The following is an 18457-nucleotide window of genomic DNA, read 5'->3' as shown; positions in this document are numbered from 1 at the left end:
ATATCACTCTATATTTCAGCTGCTTGGCAGTAATGTTAGCGGACCAGACGAAGGTCTCTCCATGAATCACTGCTGATCCTAGTGTTGGCTTTTCCTGCTTCAGACAGCTCCGCAGTGAGTAACGTTATCGTCTCCAACTGCGCCCAGAGGGGAGACACCGGCTCCACAAGACACGGAAAACCTCTGTTGGTCTGGAGGAGCTGCAGCATTTATTTCTGCACAAACGTCCACTGTACATTCACTAGATATTCTCAGAGCTACTAACTCTTCTGCAGTGTGTAGTGAGCACGCATGAACGTCTAGAGGTGGAGCGAGAACGCGCGCGTTGTGTGAGTGAAGGCAAGCAGGCAGAGGAGCAGAGGAGCAGAGGAGCGGTCTGAACAGCGTAGCCACACGCGAGCGCACATGGGACACCGACCCGGTAGATTTATATGTGTAAAAAGTTACAAACAGTCCCTTTAATTAATTCAAGGCAGAATGATAGGACAATTTTCTCCGCGCCACTTGCACTCCATGCACTGATGGTACGTGTCCACAGCCTGTCACGACGCCCGCTCCTCATTTGCATAAAGTTGAGGGCTCGTCTACTTTATGCAAATCACGGGTCGTCCGACGCGACTCGCCGCCTCTCGAAACTCCCGCGAATCTTTTAAAATAAACGTTGTCGATCCAAAATAAAGACAGATTCAGCAGCTGCACGGCTTATTTCTCGCATGAAATGTTTTCAGAAACACATTTCGGTGAACTATTTTCGTGAAATAAGAGAAGAAAGTTTCCAAACGAGCCTCCATATTGGTTCTGGTTTGAAAGCTTGGAGCAGCAGCCCACGGAGGGAAAGCGTTCGTCCAGTCAGGTGGGGACAGCCTGTGTCTAGTGACACGCCCACCAAGCGTCCAATGTTGGAAAGCGTCACGTCCTGCGCGCTGGCGGTTTACAGGTACAGAGCAGGAGGGAGAGGAGGAGAGAAAGAGAGAGGAGTACGGTGCACGAATAGCAGACAAGATGAGCGACAGTCGGAAACAAAGCAGCATGTAAAGTTAAGGTATTCTGGAAATTATAAGGTTTAGTATAATTATATTGAATAATTTAAGTGATATATGAGCAACCATATTAATCAAAAATCAAAACAGCGCTAAATTTGGCTGAATTATAAAAAGGCAGAAGTGGTAAAACGAAGAGCCGTCTGGGAGCCGAAAGAGCCGGCTCTTCTTGGTGAGCTGAGCCAAATGATCTGGCTCACTAAAAAGAGCCGGAATTCCCATCACTAGTGTCAAAACAGCAGGAAAGAACTACAAATATGAAAGTATTTTAAGAGTTTGTTTCCCCCAGAGTAAGGACTCTCAGGCAGCATTTATTTTCGGGCTGTGTACAAATACGGTCTCTGCTAAAAAAATAGTTAGATAATAACCATAATTTCAACCATATATTACCATAAGACAATCATATTAATCATCTACAAATCAAAACCGTTCGTAAAGCAGGTTGAGAGCATAGAATTGAGAGGCAGCAGCTGCCTGACAGGCTAAACTCAGGGAACATTTGCTCTGTAGTCCCTGGGTTGGGTTGAGGCCATGGTTTTCCTTGATGTTTTCTGTCATCTTGGTTCTATCTTCACTTAGTTAACTCATTACACATGAACATGGGCTTGGTTTTATTGCCCTAAGATAGAATTAAGGAGGCTTTTATTATTGCCAGGACTTGTATTTGGAAATTGGCAACTGCTATTGCAACTATCAGTGTTATCTAAGATAAGATATTCCTTTATTAGTCCCACAGTGGGGACATTTGCAGTGTACAGCAGCAAAGGGGATAGTGCAAAAAAACAAGATGCATCAGCTAACACAGTAAAAAAGAGTATAAAAATAGGAGCAGTATATACAGTATTGACAATAAACAGACTATTATCAAAATTGCACAAATGGAAAATGATTTTGCACAGTGAGAATGAATAGGCCTGTCCCTTACAATTAATAAAATCAATGTCTTGGTTTTACTTAAGAAAAATAATGGCACACCTGAGGACTGATGTTGTCTACATGAAATGTAGTGATTTGATTGTGATTGAGTATCATTTACACACTGAATGAATATACCGTTGAGATTAAAAATAGTTTGCATTTACCAAATAATAATAAATTGAGGGTTTAGTTACCTTGATTTATTCATTGGTTTGAGTTTTCTTCAGGAACTTTTAGGTTATTTTGTGAGAAAGAAGCTCAGCAGCTAGAACTACTGTAAATATGGCAATTACTCCTGCTTCTTCGTATTTTGTTTTGTTTTGTTTGAACTTTACTCCTGCACTTTACACTGTATATTTTTTATATTTGAAATGTTTTGAACACTAATATCTAAAATGTACTGGTGATTTTTGTCATGGTAATATGTTTACCTATTGTATGTCCTTTGGGTGTGGTTTTTATAAGCCATTATAGGTTTCTACCCCCAAGGACTCAGAAGTGTGGGACAGGCGCATTTAGATGAAAAAAATCCAATCAAATATTTGTAAACAATTAAAAACATTTTTTTTAATATGGTGTAAAGTAATATGTATATGAAACAATTCCATATGAAATAATTTCATATTGTAATCGTATTAGCTCATTTTGTGTGTCTTAACATGAAGAAAAGTGGTGTTTCGACCCATAAAATGCTTCATATATTTTATTAAATCACATTATTTAGTAATTATTTGTATGTGAAGATGGGTAATACCACTGTTTATATATTTATTAAGGATTCCTCTGCAAAAAAAAGACTTAAAAATGCTTGTAGTTGCAGAAACACCCAAATATATTGCCACACCGAAATACAGTCAGAGTTGACCTGCTGAAGGACTACATTGAAATGGTGACCATGACCATAAGATCAGATATGTACCATTAGATGTGTTGCAGTCCAATGTTACAGACAGACAGACAGACAGACACAGACAGAGAGGCGTTTGGTAAAGTCGTCTTTTATTGGAGAGCTATGATAAGACTGCAAAGCAGTATTTCAGCACAGACGTTCTCACACCGTGTGGTTTACACCTAACTGCCTCTAAATGTAATCAGCATTCAGTGTGTGCTGATGGATGTTTGTTATTGTGTGTTTAACTGCACATGTAATGTAAATGCTTTCTTAACTCTTGTGTGTGTCATGACTGCAACAGTTTCTCACCACTTATTTCCTCAGCTCTTCTTTCCTTTGTCCCTTACCGTTATACCCCCTCTTCCTGTTTACTCTGGCCCAATTCCAATCCGCCCCCTACACCCTCTCCCTACCCGCTTCCACTCTGTTTGCGCGAAGGCTCCGCAATATTAAGTGCATCGATGCCGACTTAACCAGCTGCCCTTACTGACGACGTGCAACGCCGTTGTGTGTTCGTCATGGAACACGCTCCGACGTCAGTTCCGTGCAACAACCGGTACAAACATTTATTCTCAGATGAGATATGACATTTATTTTATTCTACTTTATTGTCATACACACATTATCAACTTAAAGTAAATAGATTGTATTTAGGATCAAATATACCCTCGTCCAGTCTAGAAAACGGTAGACATGTTCATTAGATCGTAAAGTGTTGTATATTTATATTTATTATATATACAGCATATATTTATTATTTTTTACCTTCTATCAGCAGCTATAACCCCATAATTTATTATATCTTCAACTGTGCAATACTGACTTAACAGTGCAATAATTCAGCTGCACAATATTATACTGTATATATATACAATATTCTTATTTATTTATACTATTCTTGCATTTTTGCACACTTAATGATAGATTTTTTTTTATACATGTTTCTTATTTATATTTTCTTCTTCTATTCTTTTTTCCCCTGGGGATCAATAAATTATTTCTGATTCTTATATTTATTTACTTCCTTGCCAAAGAGAGGGTAGTTCTTCCCGAAGTGGCCGCTGTATTTATACCCTCCACCTTAAAGAAGATGCTTCATTGAGCTGTGAGTGTGACTACGAACAGAGTTTGGGAGGGTTGTAGGGACCGGATTAGAATTGGGCCTCTTTCTCTGCTTTTATCCACTCCCCTCCACTACAATTCATCCTTCTCTCCTCCTCTCTTTCTCTTACTATTCCACATCCCCTCCCTCGTCCTCATCATCAGCACATGCTGTGAACTCCTTCTCAGGTAACAGGCCATATTCGTTGAGAAACCCCTCCACATCCGTTGCGAAGAAGTCTTCATTGAAGTGTTTGGTAATTGCCAGGAAATTACCCAGTAACTCGCCAGCTTTGTACACCAGCAGGGCAGGAAGAACCTGGAAGGAAATGAATAGGAAGTTTACCTGCAGGCTGTCTCTGAGGTTGATCATTTAATAGTGACAGTGACACTGGTTTTAATATAGGCAGTACTCAGCATCTCAATAACAAGGTGTTTAATGCAAAGTCAATGCTACTCCAATTTCAGTACAGACAATTTTTATTTTATCTGCCACTTTTGAAATCTCTGCACTAAATGAAGGAATAACATTTTATATCTGATGTCATTCAATGTTCGATATATTCTACATAAAAAAAAACACTATATACGTGGTAAATTACAGTGTTTTAATTACATCGTGGCTTCTGGAGGAGCCCTATTTTGGGGGGGAGGGAGGGAACTGTATACAGTTCTGTACTGTACTTTGCTTTTGTCATTTATCAGAAAAGTACAAAAGGGACAGAGTTTAGTTCCTTCGGTTTCATATTTTCAACTTTTTGGTCAAAAAGGGCCGATACATGATACCATGAAAAGGCAAAAAACTCTTTAGATGCCAAGTATTGCTCTTTCTAGCGCAGTCTAGCAGTGTGACTACAAACTCTATTACTGTCACTAGTAGAAATGATGGAATGAGGAAAAATGGCCATTTTCAAAGGGGTCCCTTGACCTCTGACCTCAAGATGTGTGAATGTAAATGGGTTCTATGGGTACCCACGAGTCTCCCCTTTACAGACATGCCCACTTTATGATAATCACATGCAGTTTGGGGCAAGTCGTAGTCAAGTCAGCACTCTGACACACTGACAGCTGTTGTTGTCTGTTGGGCTCCAGTTTGCCATGTTATGATTTGAGCATATTGTTTTATGCTAAATGCAGTACCTGTGAGGGTTTCTGGACAATTTCTGTCATTGTTTTGTGTTGTTAATGGATTTCCAGTAATAAATATATACATACATTTGCATAAAGCAGCATATTTGTCTACTTCCATGTTGATAAGAGTATTAAATACTTGACAAATCTCCCTTTAAGGTACATTTTGAACAGATCAAAAATGTGGGATTAATTATTTTAATCGATCGACAGTCTTAATTATCATCATCATTTTCTTTGTTGTTTTTGTTCTTAACAGTTTACTAACCTCGGGAGAGAAGCGCTCGGCAGCACCTGACGCCACAGCATCAATACGACAAAATTTAACGCTGGAGTACTCCGAAGCCAGACAGTCCAGACATGAGTTCATCTGATCACAGCCTGACAAAGGACAAATAATGCATGCATCACTATTAGCTAACAGCATCCTAGTGAAACATCCCATAGGAATACATAAGACATTTCCGGAGTATATGTTGTAGCAATGAGACTGTAGTTGGAACATGAGTCAATGAGCTAAGACTTAAACACATAATGATAAAAAGAGACCTTTGACACCGTGTTGGTAGATGTGGACTACCACTAGGGTCAACCGATGTTCCTTCTCAATGACTTCCAGGAAGGCTTCTCCAGTCTCAAGCTCGTAGACTTCTTCAAAGTTAGGGCCGAAGCTCAGGCGCTCGTGCATTTCCTGCATGCACTGTTTTCTGTAGCGTTTCAGGCAACGTTCATCCTCTTCTTGGATCATTTCGTACTCCTGAACACTCATCTAGGGTGAGGAAATGGATGTTACTGCTTTACTTTTTTGTTACATTTAAGACCTTTTTTTCCCCAAAGCGACATACAAATGAGGTACAATCCAAGCCACAGTAGATTGTTGTTGTGTGTACCGTATGTTTTTGTTTAATTGTGTCTGTCTTTTTGTTTTTGTTGGCACTTATCTGTGCAATCGGGTCAATGGTATGTTTTAGTGTGTGAGGTTTGGGGAGTGTTTCCATCCACCTTTCTGTTGAGTCTTTCCTTGTCATCCTCTCGTGGACTGGACATTTGTCTGAGCAGCTCTCTCTTGCTTTGGGGGACAGTCTGATCCACGCTGTCCAACTTAAACCTTCGCCAGTCATTGATTACACCTTTTGGACCTATAGATAGAAAGAAATGCCAAAAAAAACATTACTTTGTGAAGACATACCTTGTGAAGACGTACTTAAATATAACGAACAGTTGAAACTGTATTGACCATCGAGTGCACATCGATTGATTCCTCAATAAAGCTGTTTATAGAGACACAACATTCATCAGTTTTCAGTCAGGATAGTACATCTGTTGTGATGATTTACAAAAGCTACACCATACTGAGTGAGGCTAGACCGCCATCATCGTTCTGAGTTATGCCTCTGACCTGTGTGATTGGCAGGCAAGTCCTCTTCTTCCAGGGTAGATCCAGACATCCTGCAATACAGAGAACGCACAAACTGGATGACCTGACTTGGCCCATACGGAGAGCAGGTGAGGAGAAATGAAAGTCATGCTACAAGTCCATCTAAACTCTAAACCAGAATTAGCCTTGAATGCCTAACGATGGTTTATGACAAAAGTGTTGCTTCTTTAGTAAACTGTGTGCTCAGAGTGTGTGGGAGTTCACCACTTTTTCACTTGATCTCATTCTCCTATGCGCCTCTCCTACAGGTGTGCGTTTTATTTTATAATGTTTTCTAGCTCAACTGCATGATATATAGATCATTTATGTTTCCACTGGTGTAACTGTGCAAAATAAAGTTGAGCTGAACTAAGAACAAATCCTGTTGTTTACTCGGGACGTTGATAATGTTCTCCTTCACTTCATTGTGAGTTTGGTACAGAGCTATTCTTATTTCATGATTTTATCTGACATTGTCTACATATTGCCAAAGAAAAAAATAAACACAACAAAATACAGCCAGGAATGGACCTGGGTAAGTGTTGTTTTTGGGGTGAAAAAAAAAGCCGTCTAAAAAGGTACAGTGTGTAACATCTGGCAGCATCTAGCGGTGAGGTTAAGTGTTAGCTCTGTCAGAGCTTGTTGCCGTTGTTGTTGCGCTGTAAGCACCGTTAGCTAATAGCCGCCGGCTCCGACATCTCCGTGTTCAGAGTCGTGTGAAGGCAAGCAATTACGGGTCTATGGGATGTAGTTGCTGCGACAGTGGGCCAATCATACATCATTCATAAATTGAAGAACACTTGTGGCGATTGGCTGCGAGCAAAACAAGACATCTTTTTCTAGATCTGGGCACAAAAAGGATCGATTGCAGGTATCGTTTAACTGGAGAAGTTTAAAAAATACGGATTTGGTGTGCAAAGACCTTTAGTCTGGATGAAAGGCCACTATAGTGAGGAAATGTTTATTTCTAATTAAGCCATTTTAGTGTGAACATAGCCCTAACAGCAATACACTTTTTAACACTTTGACAAATGTCCAACTGCATGGATCCACGCAGTTGGACACATTGTTATCTCAACCACTTACTGCCAGCTGTCTGAAGATTACTAATCAGATTATGCTGAGATTACCAGGAGAATGACGTATACATATGCCTAGGACATCTTATTATGTATGTGCGCGTGTGTGATATGACATAATCTGCTAGCTAAGCCTGTCATTCTGTTTACCTTTTTATAAGTTTTATGCTACTATTGTGATCCTGAAAATGTAAGATTAACCTCTGGTGACAGACTCAATTTTAGGAGGAAAAAAAGGAGAGCATATTACTTTATAATCTATTTAAAGGGAAAGTTAGGTTGTTTTGAAGTGGGGTTGTATGAGGTAACTATCCATAGAGTATTACCTACAGTAGATGGCGGTCAGCACATTTAATGAATTGTAAAATGATATAGTTCTTGAATGTAATTAGATTTGGCTTCGAACGCACAACATCTCTTTTTCTTTTGTCAAAGTAACCAAAATGTGGCATGAATTTTTCCATTAAATTATAAATAAACCAACAGCAATCAAGGAATACATTCATGAGGAATCCACTTCCCCCCCGGATACATCGGTAAAGACCACATCGAAAGCTACTGTGCTGAAACAGCTGAGCTGTCATTGACAATGGGGTGCTAATCAACACTACGTCAGTCATAAAACTCATAATGCCCTATTGTCTGAGGCAGCTAATTCCTGCATGTTATCAAAGCAATACCTTTCTTGCATGGTTGGTTTTAATTAACTCAAATGCAGTTCAGCAAGTGAACCCTCAATGGTTTTAAACATGGCATAACATGATTTGAAAAGATAAAAATAAACACTTTATAATATATGCATGAACAAATGACTTGACTAAAGCAATGGTTATGTAAGCATATAAAAATGGATGTAAGTATATATGTATATATATATATCACCATGTGCTGCTAAGGAAAAAATACACATTTCGATCGGACAATGATGAATACTGCAACAATAAATATACACAGAAAATATCTGAAAGGGACTTTGTTGCAAGGTGACCACGGCGTGACGTGTATAAAATAAAATTCTAACACAAGCATTTTTGCGTGGAGAAACTATAGGCTACCCGTAGCTTCAGAATTCAGGGGAAGATGATAAGCGTACTAGACATGTAGTACAAATGACTGCCTAACTAAAACAGCTAGAAATTCTTACCTTTGAGTCTTTAGTGAGAAATATCAGTTTCTTACAGCTAATTTGTTTTTTCAATCTTTGTCTGTCGTATCAATTTATCTTCTGTCAATCTAAGCATTCACTGAGTAGTGTGTCCACATATAGAGGACTGACAGGAGAGAGGGGAACACAAATTTAGAAAAGGGAGGGGAGGGAGAGATGAGGGGAATAAGCTTTATCTTCACTGTCATCTTCATTATCACTGTCACTGTAATATGATTAGGTGTGATACCAGGCTCAGTGTTGTGGACTAATGACGGCAAAGTAGAACCAAGTAAGAGACTCTCCACCCCAAATTTGCAATTATAAATATTGATGAAATAATTATTCAGTTGCCAGGTTTACATTTTGGGATCTTATCTGCCACCTTCCTCAAATTTGTATGCATTATGAATATGTCGATAGTTACACATTTAAAATTTAGCAGTGGCAGTTGGTGTCAGTTCCACTGTGACCTCACGTCGCCCTTCTCTCGTGAATGCGATGTCTCAGGAACGCCTGGAGGGAATTTCCTCACATTGGCGCGTCCACCTGGACTCAAGGATGAACAGATTCGATTTTGGTGGTCAAAGATCAAGGTCACTATGACCTCACGTCCGTCCCATTCTCGTTAACGCAATATCTCAGGAATGCATGGAGGTGATTCCATCAAATTTGGCACAAATGTCCACTTGGACTGAAGGATGAACTGATTTGATTTTGGTGGTCAAAGGTTGAAGTCAAGGTCACTGTGACCTCACGTCTCTTGCATGCAATATCTCAGGAACACCTGGAGGGAATTTCATCAAATTTGGCACAAACGTCCACTTGGACTCAGGGATGAACTGATAAGAATCTGGTGGTCAAAGGTCACTGTGACCTCACGTCCGTCCCATTCACGTTAACATAATATCTCACGAAAGCCTTGAACGAATTTCTTCAAATTTTGCAACAAGGCTGTATTTACCGGCTTATGTTTATTTTGATCTTACTTCACTTGGCTCACAGCAGGCAGTCTGTCAGTCAAGTTGCAGTGGTATGTGCAAGCGGTCAAAGGTCAGGACAAGCATTCCATTTTCTCCACATGTGAAATCTATTGTTACAGCCCTGTGTGTAGAACATCTAACTTACAAAATCATATGATTGCCCAATGTTTTACACATTCTGAACCGCAATACAAATATGATAACACTATAATTGTAATAATATTGAATATTACAGACTAATTTACTGCTTAAAAATTGTCTTTTTAAAAAAAAAGAAAGAAAAGATACTCCCGTCCCTGGGTGGACTCGAACCACCAACCTTTCGGTTAACAGCCGAACGCGCTAACCGATTGCGCCACAGAGACAGACGCACAAATTTCATCATAAGGAGACTATGTATGTAATTCGGCTCAATAGCATAACAGATTAATTTGATAATTTATGTTTTTTTTAAAGTAAGATTAGATTTATCCAAATGCATATGCAGATAACTGCTTTCACCCTCTCTCAAAAGAGACCTCGTCCCTGGGTGGGCTTGAACCACCAACCTTTCGGTTAACAGCCGAACGCGCTAACCAATTGCGCCACAGAGACTGCTGCACAGTTCTTACAACAGTCACAACCAGTATTGTACTACTGTGTATATTTTCACTGGCAGACACAAACACTACAAGGATGCACAGAGTTGTTTATGCTCAGCGCGTTATTCGTTGCAATATGCTCCGAAACAAAACAAAATAGTCTGTGGATAAGCAAGAAGGTCTCTCAGTGAACAGTTGTAGAGATGTCTGTACAGGCCAACCTGCTCGGCCAGTCTTCCCTCGAAGGCGTCCATGTTGAAACGAAAAGCGCAGCTGGCGTAGTTGGCGCGTAGTTACAAAAATTCAGAGGTGCACAATAGAGCAACGCGACATCTTGTGGAGCCTTCGCATGCCACGTGAAAGCCGTGATGACCTAATTTTCTGGCGCGCGCACTTTAGACCAAGCTTAAGCCAACTCTCAAGGCTCAGGGTGCCTTCTCCCAACTCCGTGCCATCTGGAGGTCCAAGCACTACAGCCTTAAAACAAAGATGCTTTTATACAACAGCAATGTCAAGTCCGTTCTGCTATATGGCTCAGAGAGTTGGCGAGTGATTAAAACCGATATGAGGAGAGTGGAAGTTTTTCACAATGGATGCCTCAGACGAATATGCCAGATCTTTTGACCAAACAAAATCTCCAACCACCAACTGTACAAAAAAAACGGTAGCCGGAGCATCACCAAGGAAATTACACATAGACGTCTGAGATGGCTAGGCCACGTGCTGAGAATGGAGCAGGACCGGATACCGAGAGTCGCCACCAGGCAAAAAAAAACCCGGAAAAAACGCCCAAATCCATCTGGCACAGAACTGTGATACAGGAGCTGGACAAGATGAACCTGTCATAGGGAGAGACCCAACATGCTGCCAAGGACTGGATGCAATGGAGAGAGCTCTTTGAAGCCTTATGTCCCATAGGGGATGAAGATGAGTGAGTGAGTGAGTGAGTTAAGCCAACTCTCATAACAGCACGACATTAAAACAGGGACATTGTCGGGACAAGAACAAATAATGGAGATTTTCCTTGGGAAACACAGCCCGGCTAGCTCAGTCGGTAGAGCATGAGACTCTTAATCTCAGGGTCGTGGGTTCGAGCCCCACGTTGGGCGTCAACCTTTTATTTTTTAACTGTGGAAGAATATATTTAAGACGGATACCTCAAAGTCGAAAGCAAAATTCCTATCTATGGTTTTCTATCAATATTCTAAGGTTAAGGGGTATGCAATACATGAGATTAAAGTCTTAACTGGTAACAGGTTGTGATTTAGAGGCATGGTCATCCACGTGCTCACAACAAAAGCAGAAAACTATCCCCCACACTGGGGAGAACCATCAACTGGCCAACGACATGAATGTGTTTTATTGCAGGCTAGAAAAGCCCACGTTCACGCCCCTCACCCACTCCGACTCAAGACATCTCACAATACCCTCCCCACTGACCCCCCCACCTGCATTCAGGATCTGTGAAGAGAATGTGTCTCAGCTATTTCAGGGACAGAGGATCGAGGTTGGGGAGTTAAACCACTGGCCCTCTGGTGCGATCTTTACAGCCTGGAGCACACAACTCCCTTGTATGTGTACACATTCTTGGCCAATAAAGCTGATTCTGATGTGTGTGGCTGTCAGAGGCAGCCGTCACACTCGCACAAAAAAATATAATGAATGTTTCCGCCCGGTTTTGAACCGGGGACCTTTTGTAAAGCTTAACTCTCTTAACTTTTACCATTCATTCTCTATGGTAGTCCTTATCACTACGGCTGTCATATATTTCTGGCCACAAGTGGGATTTTGGGGGCGCTGTTTGACCCCTTTGGATACCAGTAAGGAGACCCCGTTGTCACCTTTGAGTGACAGACCTCACAGCATCGGCAGCAGCATAGAGAAGATACACGACTACATGATCGGACGATCTGCAGTGTTTTATCACAGCTTTGTCATCTATCACGACGTCAAACTTATCAAACGTAAGTGGGGATCATTATTTCAAGTAGTAAATTAACTCTTCTCAGTTGTTTTAATGGGCAAACTGTTCTTCTAATAGTTAGTTGGCTTACATGTTGTTGTTTTAGCATTGACAGGTTGTAACTCGGGTTTGTTGTTGGATAAGGTAACGTTAGCTAAGTACATTAAGGTTATGTTACGTTGTGTATGTATACAGTATGTCAGCGTTAACAGTAGCTCATTTTATTACTTTGCACATGTGGAAGAGCTGTCAGTCGAGTTTTAACTTTTTCCAAAATCCTGCTTTCTTTGACTATTTCATTGTTTTTTGTCTCTAAGAATCATATTAAGACTGAGGCCGTCAGTGCTATTATTGTGTACGTCCATCACTTGTCTTTGTGAATACTGTATGTTGGTACAGTCGTATTTTAGACAAGCTCAGTGTACATTTTGAATGGGTAAATACTGTAACTTATGTCTATTTTATAGCCTACATGTAAGATGCAGGTTTATGTCTATCTGTCTGTCTGTCTGTGTAATATCAAATGCTGTTAGTTAGTCATTACAAATGATGATTACTGTTAATAACTCTGTATTTAATATGCATTGTGTTTTGCTGCGCACAGGAGATAATGAAGAAGACCATCAACTTCTTCCCAGGAAGGATGGAGGTGTCATTCAGGAAGGGCCCATCAGGCCATCTGCGGCAGGACCCCTCTGATGAAGCCATGAGGATTAAAACGGATCCTTCGCTTCAGGACAAGTCTCCCCCTCAGAAACATGACCTTGTGAAGACCAACGCTCTCACTGTAGTCATTCAGCGGGATCTCTAGATATGTAAAACATCTGGCCAAATTAAAAAACACAAGCTCCTCACTCAATACCAGCCCAGAGAAGGTTTTGGAGACACAGCAGCTGTGGCAGAGTTTGACCACAGGCAGCCAAACAGTCAGTGTGCCTGTCACAACCCTGCCTCCTGCCACTCTCAACCCTCCACCTGTGACTCCCTCCCAGGATGAGTCACTGAGCCGGGCCACGGTGGAGAAGATTGTGACCGAGATCCTGGAAAAACAACAACAACAACATCAGCAGCAACAGCAGCAGCAGAAGAAAATGACCAGGAACTGTTTAGCCTGCGGTCAGCCAAAGTCTAGGTATCTTGGTGACGGCTCTTCAGTTCATTTTTTTTATCAGACGAATACAGTGAAGTACTTTTACTGCTCCACAAAGGTCTTTAAGACATATGCAGATGAAGGCCTCACAAACCCCCGAATGACTTTTGAGGACTTTGCTGCATCTCCATTCTTTGAGCGGGAGCTGGACGCCGCCAGGCAGAGGGGGGCTGAGTGGAGGAAGGTGGCAGAGGAGAGGGCCAAGAGGAAGTCATCGGTTCAGCTGCCAACAGGTCGCCTGTGCCGGTTCTGTCACCTGCCACTAAAGCAGAGTCCCCACAGCCCTCACACTCATACAAGTTTCCCCGGGGTGGCGGGGAAGTACATCTACTGCCCCTCTAGAGTGTTCTCCTTGTACAAGGCTAAGGGCATGGAGACCGAGATGACCTGGATGGAGTTCACTCAGTCTGACTTCTACCAGGCTGAAAGGGACAGATGGGTCGCAGAGAAGAGGAAGTGAACCCACCAAACCCCCAAACCCCAAATATATCCTCTCACACAAACACACACTGTACCACTGTAACACTGTATGTCGTCAGGGCCGCTTCTAAATATATAAATACCAAATTATTGCACTAGAATAAATATAATTATTGCACTAGAATAAATATAATTATTGCATTAGAATAAATATAATTATTGCACTAGAATAAATATAATTATTGCACTAGAATAAATATAATTATTGCATTAGAATAAATATAATTATTGCACTAGAATAAATATAATTATTGCATTAGAATAAATATAAGTATTGCACTAGAATACATGTAATTATTGCACTAGAATAATTGCCCCTTTACATGCACACTAGTGTCCCTGTTATACTGTAAGTTGTATCCTGTATATATTGTGAACTATAATCATATTAAGATAAGATAAACCTTTATTGATCCAGAGCGGAGAAATTCGGTTGTTGCAGCATAAAGACAGAAATAAAAACAGATAAATAGAGAAGTAAAATACAGAAATAATAAAGAAGTATATACAAGTAAAAATAAGAATATAATACTAAATAGAATCTATACAGGAGCATTTGGAGACTAGAGTACAGCATTATAATATTGTCCTATGGTAAATTATGATATAGTATGGGATATGAGATATACTGTAGTATAAGGTGAAAGGTAGTAATCTGGCAGTTTACAGAGAAGCAGCAATCCTAACATTTGAGAAGCTGAAACCAGAGTTGATTGATTATTTTTTCAGTACTAATATTGTAAATGTGTTTATGGATACACTATGTACTGTATATATACTTCATATTTCATATGCTTTTCATTTGTTTTATATATTATATTGTTGTCAGTTTTGATTGTGTTTAATTCTTAAGAATCCAGCTGTTCAATAAAATATCTTGAAAGCATCAGTGTGACTCTCTTTACTTTATAGAAATTAAATAATAAATTTATATTCATATGCTGACACATCTGTACCATAAACATCTGTTGTTGTGCCTTAATATACTTATATTATTTCCAAATATTATGCCAGTTTTACTTAAAACTGGCATAATATTTGGAAATAATATCTTATATATTATTATATATCTTACATATCTTATATATATATATACATAATTATATAAAGGGTGTTTCTCTATTCTATGATGTCGAGCACTTTATTTTGTGTTTTATACATGTGTGCTATAGAAATAAATTATTATTATTGTCAATATTATTAAGTTCAAATAAACTTTTACCAGTAGCAGCATGTAAAAGTAGCATGTATAATCTTTAAATCATAAGGTCTTATTATCTTATTATCATCATCCTAAAAGATTAATTGTTTCCACATGATTTGTCCAAAAATCTGTGATTAATTTTATTTTAAACTTTTTAAAAGGTTAAATGTAATTGTTTTGTATTATACACACAAGATGTAGCAAAATATTCTGAACCAAGTATGTGACATTATATTTGGGTAAGGAGGGATTTGAAGACGCTTCCTTTCTGAAAGGCTTCTGGTCAAGAAAAAGTCCTCTACACCTATACGCGGCTGGCCTCCGCGTGTTAGGCGAACGTGATAACCACTACACTACGGAAACTCCGACACCCAGATCTTCCATAGGAGTTTATATAAAGCAACCATGGTCTGATCTCCAGTGATAAACACAGAGATTTGCCAGCAGCACAGCACCTTCAACAGAAAAGCTAAGCAGCAGCAGCAGCAGCAGCAGCAGCAAACAGCAGCAAACAGCAGCAGCAAACAACAGCAGCAAACAGAACCGTCTCCAGCCTTGAATTTAAAAGAAGTGAGAGTTGCCGCAGACCTGCAGTTTTCGGGGGTTTGTTCCAGATATGTGGTGCATACAAACTGAACGCTGCTTCTCTATGTTTAGTTTTGACTCAGGAGACAGTAAGCAGACGACCTGACAGGTCTGGATGGTTCATAATGTAGCAGAAGATCAGACAAGTATTTTGGCCCTAAACCATTCAGTGTTTAAAAAGCAATAGTATCGGCACCCCCTGCGTCCACAGACCAAACGCACTACCCCCATTCAAAATGAATGGGAAGAAACTGTCTGATCTAGTATGAATGCAGCCTGAATGTTACTACTACTTCTGCTGAAGTTGTTAGCATTACTACTGCTGCTATTGTAGCAGGAGTAACACTAATGCTGTTAGTGCTACTGCTACCTTAGCTAATGTCAATAATCCGTAGTATTTATCTGTCACCACTAAGTGCAATTTAACCCCACAAACAAAAGGTGCAATTCTGTAGGATTGAGTGAACAGAAAGTGTTAAAAAGGATGCGTTGGCCGGGAATCGAACCCGGGTCAACTGCTTGGAAGGCAGCTATGCTAACCACTATACCACCAACGCTTGTTTCACAACACTTGCGTAACCCTTTTAAAAATTCAGGGTGCGGTGTATGAAACAGGGTGCTGCAGTGTTTCAGTACACCACATCAAAGCTAAGTAACATTTCTGTTGAAGGTGCTGATTTCATTATTTCAATATCAATACTGAAATCATGATTATTTATATTTATTGATGTTAGGGAGATAAGATGTTTACATTTAAATAAACAGTGGGCTGCTTTCACTTCCATGTTGTGCTTCATTTCTGCTAATGTACAAATCTTTGCATCAAAATAAGACTTAAAATAAGGTTTTTCATCTGAATTCAGTGCATTTTCTGTTGTACTGTATTTAAATGTCCTTTCATAATGTGTTTGCACTTTGTCTAAATGCTTTTGATGTTTTATGTAAAGGACTTTGAATTACCTTAACTTACCTTGTCTTAGCACAATTTCCTACTATTCTGGTACACATTTAAGAATTGACGTAAGCTCAACAGGGATTTACAACAATTATATTTTGGCTGTTTTACAAATATACTTTTGTCAAAGAAGAACATTTAATCATTTAATCAACAAATCAAAGCCTATAACAGACAGCACTGGACCAGCAGAACAACAAACACGCCCTCCCTATGACACTATCCTAACACCAACTCATCAGGAAAGCTAAACCTCCGAGACAACATTGTGAAATGTCAGAGAAATGAACATATAAAACTTGACCTCAGAGGGATTACTCACACTTTAGATGCTTGCTTTAGGATGGAGTACTCTTGGAACTTGGCACAACTTGACAGCAGTTATCATCATGAAATAACTGCAGTTCCTCTCTTTGGCTCCAGTGAGCAGCGAAACGCGTTTTTAAATTCCGGTTGGAGTTATTTTTTATTTCATTGTTTTTTTTCTTCTATTTTTATTTTTTTATTTGTATTTGTATTTTTTTAATTTATTTTTCATATTTATTTTTTATTTTAACATTTTTAATAATTTCTAAGTTTTAAGTTTTAAGTTTAATGTTGTGTTGTTGGCACAACTGACAGCCGTAACCATCATGAAATAACTGCAGTTCCTCTCTTTTGTGCCAGAGAGCAGCAAAACGCGTTTTTAAATTCCAGTTGAAGTTATTTGTTATTTCATTTTTTTTTTCATATTATTTTTTTATAGGCTACTTGTAGGAGATAATAGCCAAAAGATAAACAACAAATACCAAAGCTACGGTCTCCCCCGCGTCCTCGACCGCGTCCAACACTGTTTAACAGACGAGCTTCACTAGATAGAACTTTGCGGTTTTGGTGCTTCCGTGTAGTTTGTGCTGGAGTCTGAGTCTGAACAGCGTAGACACACGCGAGCAAGCATGGAAATGGTTACAAACAGTCCCTTTAAGGACCAAATAAAGTTGTCTTACGTTACCCAAATGATTTAGCTAAGTTACAGCTTATCTTTAGAAAAATACCAAATCATGTTTAATCCGTTTTATCTTACCTAATTAACATCATGTGTCTTCAATGCAGCAGGGGGGACGGCGGCCAAACTTGTAAAAAAAAATATATATATATATATATATATATAATTGGGAAGAATCCTCTTGGGACGACTTTGTGTGGTGAGTTTGCCAAATTTAGATGAGTCCACTTAATGTATTAATTAGTCAAGCTTCCTAACATTATGGCAAACATATTAAAACACTTACTTATATATTTGTATTGTGTTTTTTTTATTTTATGTTGGTTTTGTTTAATTTCTGTTGTCCTTTTATATTTGTCACAGCTCTTTGTTTATGTTTTCGCTATGCTTCTTCTGTATGTAAATGTTTTTAATTGTTTTCTGCTGTTACTATGTATGCTGTAATTTTGAAATAAAAATAAATAAATAAATATATAAAATATTAAAACACGTCTTCTGCTAGCCAGCATGACGCAATGACTTTACCTGGAGGTTGCTAGGCTACAGCATGTACGTTAGCTGGAGGTTGCTAGGCTACAGCATGTACGTTAGCTAGCGAATAGCAAGGTAGCTAACAGCTAATGCTAATTTACCTGCGTCCTCTTCATTCACAGATTCATCATTCGGCGTCTCAGACTCTAATAAACTGACTAAAAGGGTTCTCAACACATCCCACTACGAAATAATACCAAACTGCACCGTCTAGAGTAGAATACATCATAGTTTAACGGTAGTTTAACGGAGTAAAGCGTCGGTTGGTTTCCTCTCGACACCTGTCTGCTCTCCCGCTCCCAGCATGCCCCGCGGCTC

The 18457-nt window shown here is 39.5% G+C and overlaps 1 protein-coding gene and 4 non-coding genes across 7 annotated transcripts; 1 reads left to right on the top strand and 4 right to left on the bottom strand.

Annotated features, from left to right (window-relative positions):
* Positions 1-3941: 3941 nt before the first annotated feature.
* Positions 3942-18380, bottom strand: pdca (phosducin a). Of its 3 annotated transcripts, none has more exons than XM_074650157.1 (6): positions 18241-18380; positions 6482-6531; positions 6085-6221; positions 5632-5851; positions 5351-5463; positions 3942-4270 (listed from the first exon to the last, which is right to left on the bottom strand). In XM_074650157.1, the coding sequence occupies exons 2-6, from the start codon at positions 6528-6530 to the stop codon at positions 4082-4084; spliced, it is 708 nt and encodes a 235-aa protein (XP_074506258.1). In that variant the 5' UTR covers position 6531; positions 18241-18380; the 3' UTR covers positions 3942-4081. The 3 variants fall into 3 exon arrangements, with proteins under 3 accessions (XP_074506258.1, XP_074506259.1, XP_074506257.1); XM_074650158.1 differs by lacking the exon at positions 18241-18380 and adding an exon at positions 16946-17075; XM_074650156.1 differs by lacking the exon at positions 18241-18380 and adding an exon at positions 8723-8861.
* Positions 9997-10070, bottom strand: trnan-guu (transfer RNA asparagine (anticodon GUU)). Its single transcript has one exon. It is a non-coding gene; the product is annotated as a tRNA-Asn (tRNA).
* trnan-guu (transfer RNA asparagine (anticodon GUU)) lies at positions 10226-10299 on the bottom strand. The gene has a single exon. It is a non-coding gene; the product is annotated as a tRNA-Asn (tRNA).
* trnak-cuu (transfer RNA lysine (anticodon CUU)) lies at positions 11323-11395 on the top strand. The gene has a single exon. It is a non-coding gene; the product is annotated as a tRNA-Lys (tRNA).
* On the bottom strand, positions 16154-16225 carry trnag-ucc (transfer RNA glycine (anticodon UCC)). Its single transcript has one exon. It is a non-coding gene; the product is annotated as a tRNA-Gly (tRNA).
* Positions 18381-18457: the final 77 nt, after the last annotated feature.

This window comes from Sebastes fasciatus, chromosome 11, assembly GCF_043250625.1.
Source record: "Sebastes fasciatus isolate fSebFas1 chromosome 11, fSebFas1.pri, whole genome shotgun sequence".
NCBI classification, from domain to species: domain Eukaryota; kingdom Metazoa; phylum Chordata; class Actinopteri; order Perciformes; family Sebastidae; genus Sebastes; species Sebastes fasciatus.
Note: the sequence above shows the minus strand (reverse complement) of the source record. Positions and strands in the feature narration are given on the sequence as shown.

Coding starts and splice junctions, on each gene's coding strand:
- pdca (XM_074650157.1), bottom strand. CDS start 6,530: ATGTCTGGATCTACCCTGGAAGAAGAGGACTTGCCTGCCAATCACACA. Junction 6,222..6,481: donor CTTGCCTGCCAATCACACAG/GTCAGAGGCATA, acceptor TTCTATCTATAG/GTCCAAAAGGTGTAATCAAT. Junction 5,852..6,084: donor AGGAAAGACTCAACAGAAAG/GTGGATGGAAAC, acceptor TCCTCACCCTAG/ATGAGTGTTCAGGAGTACGA.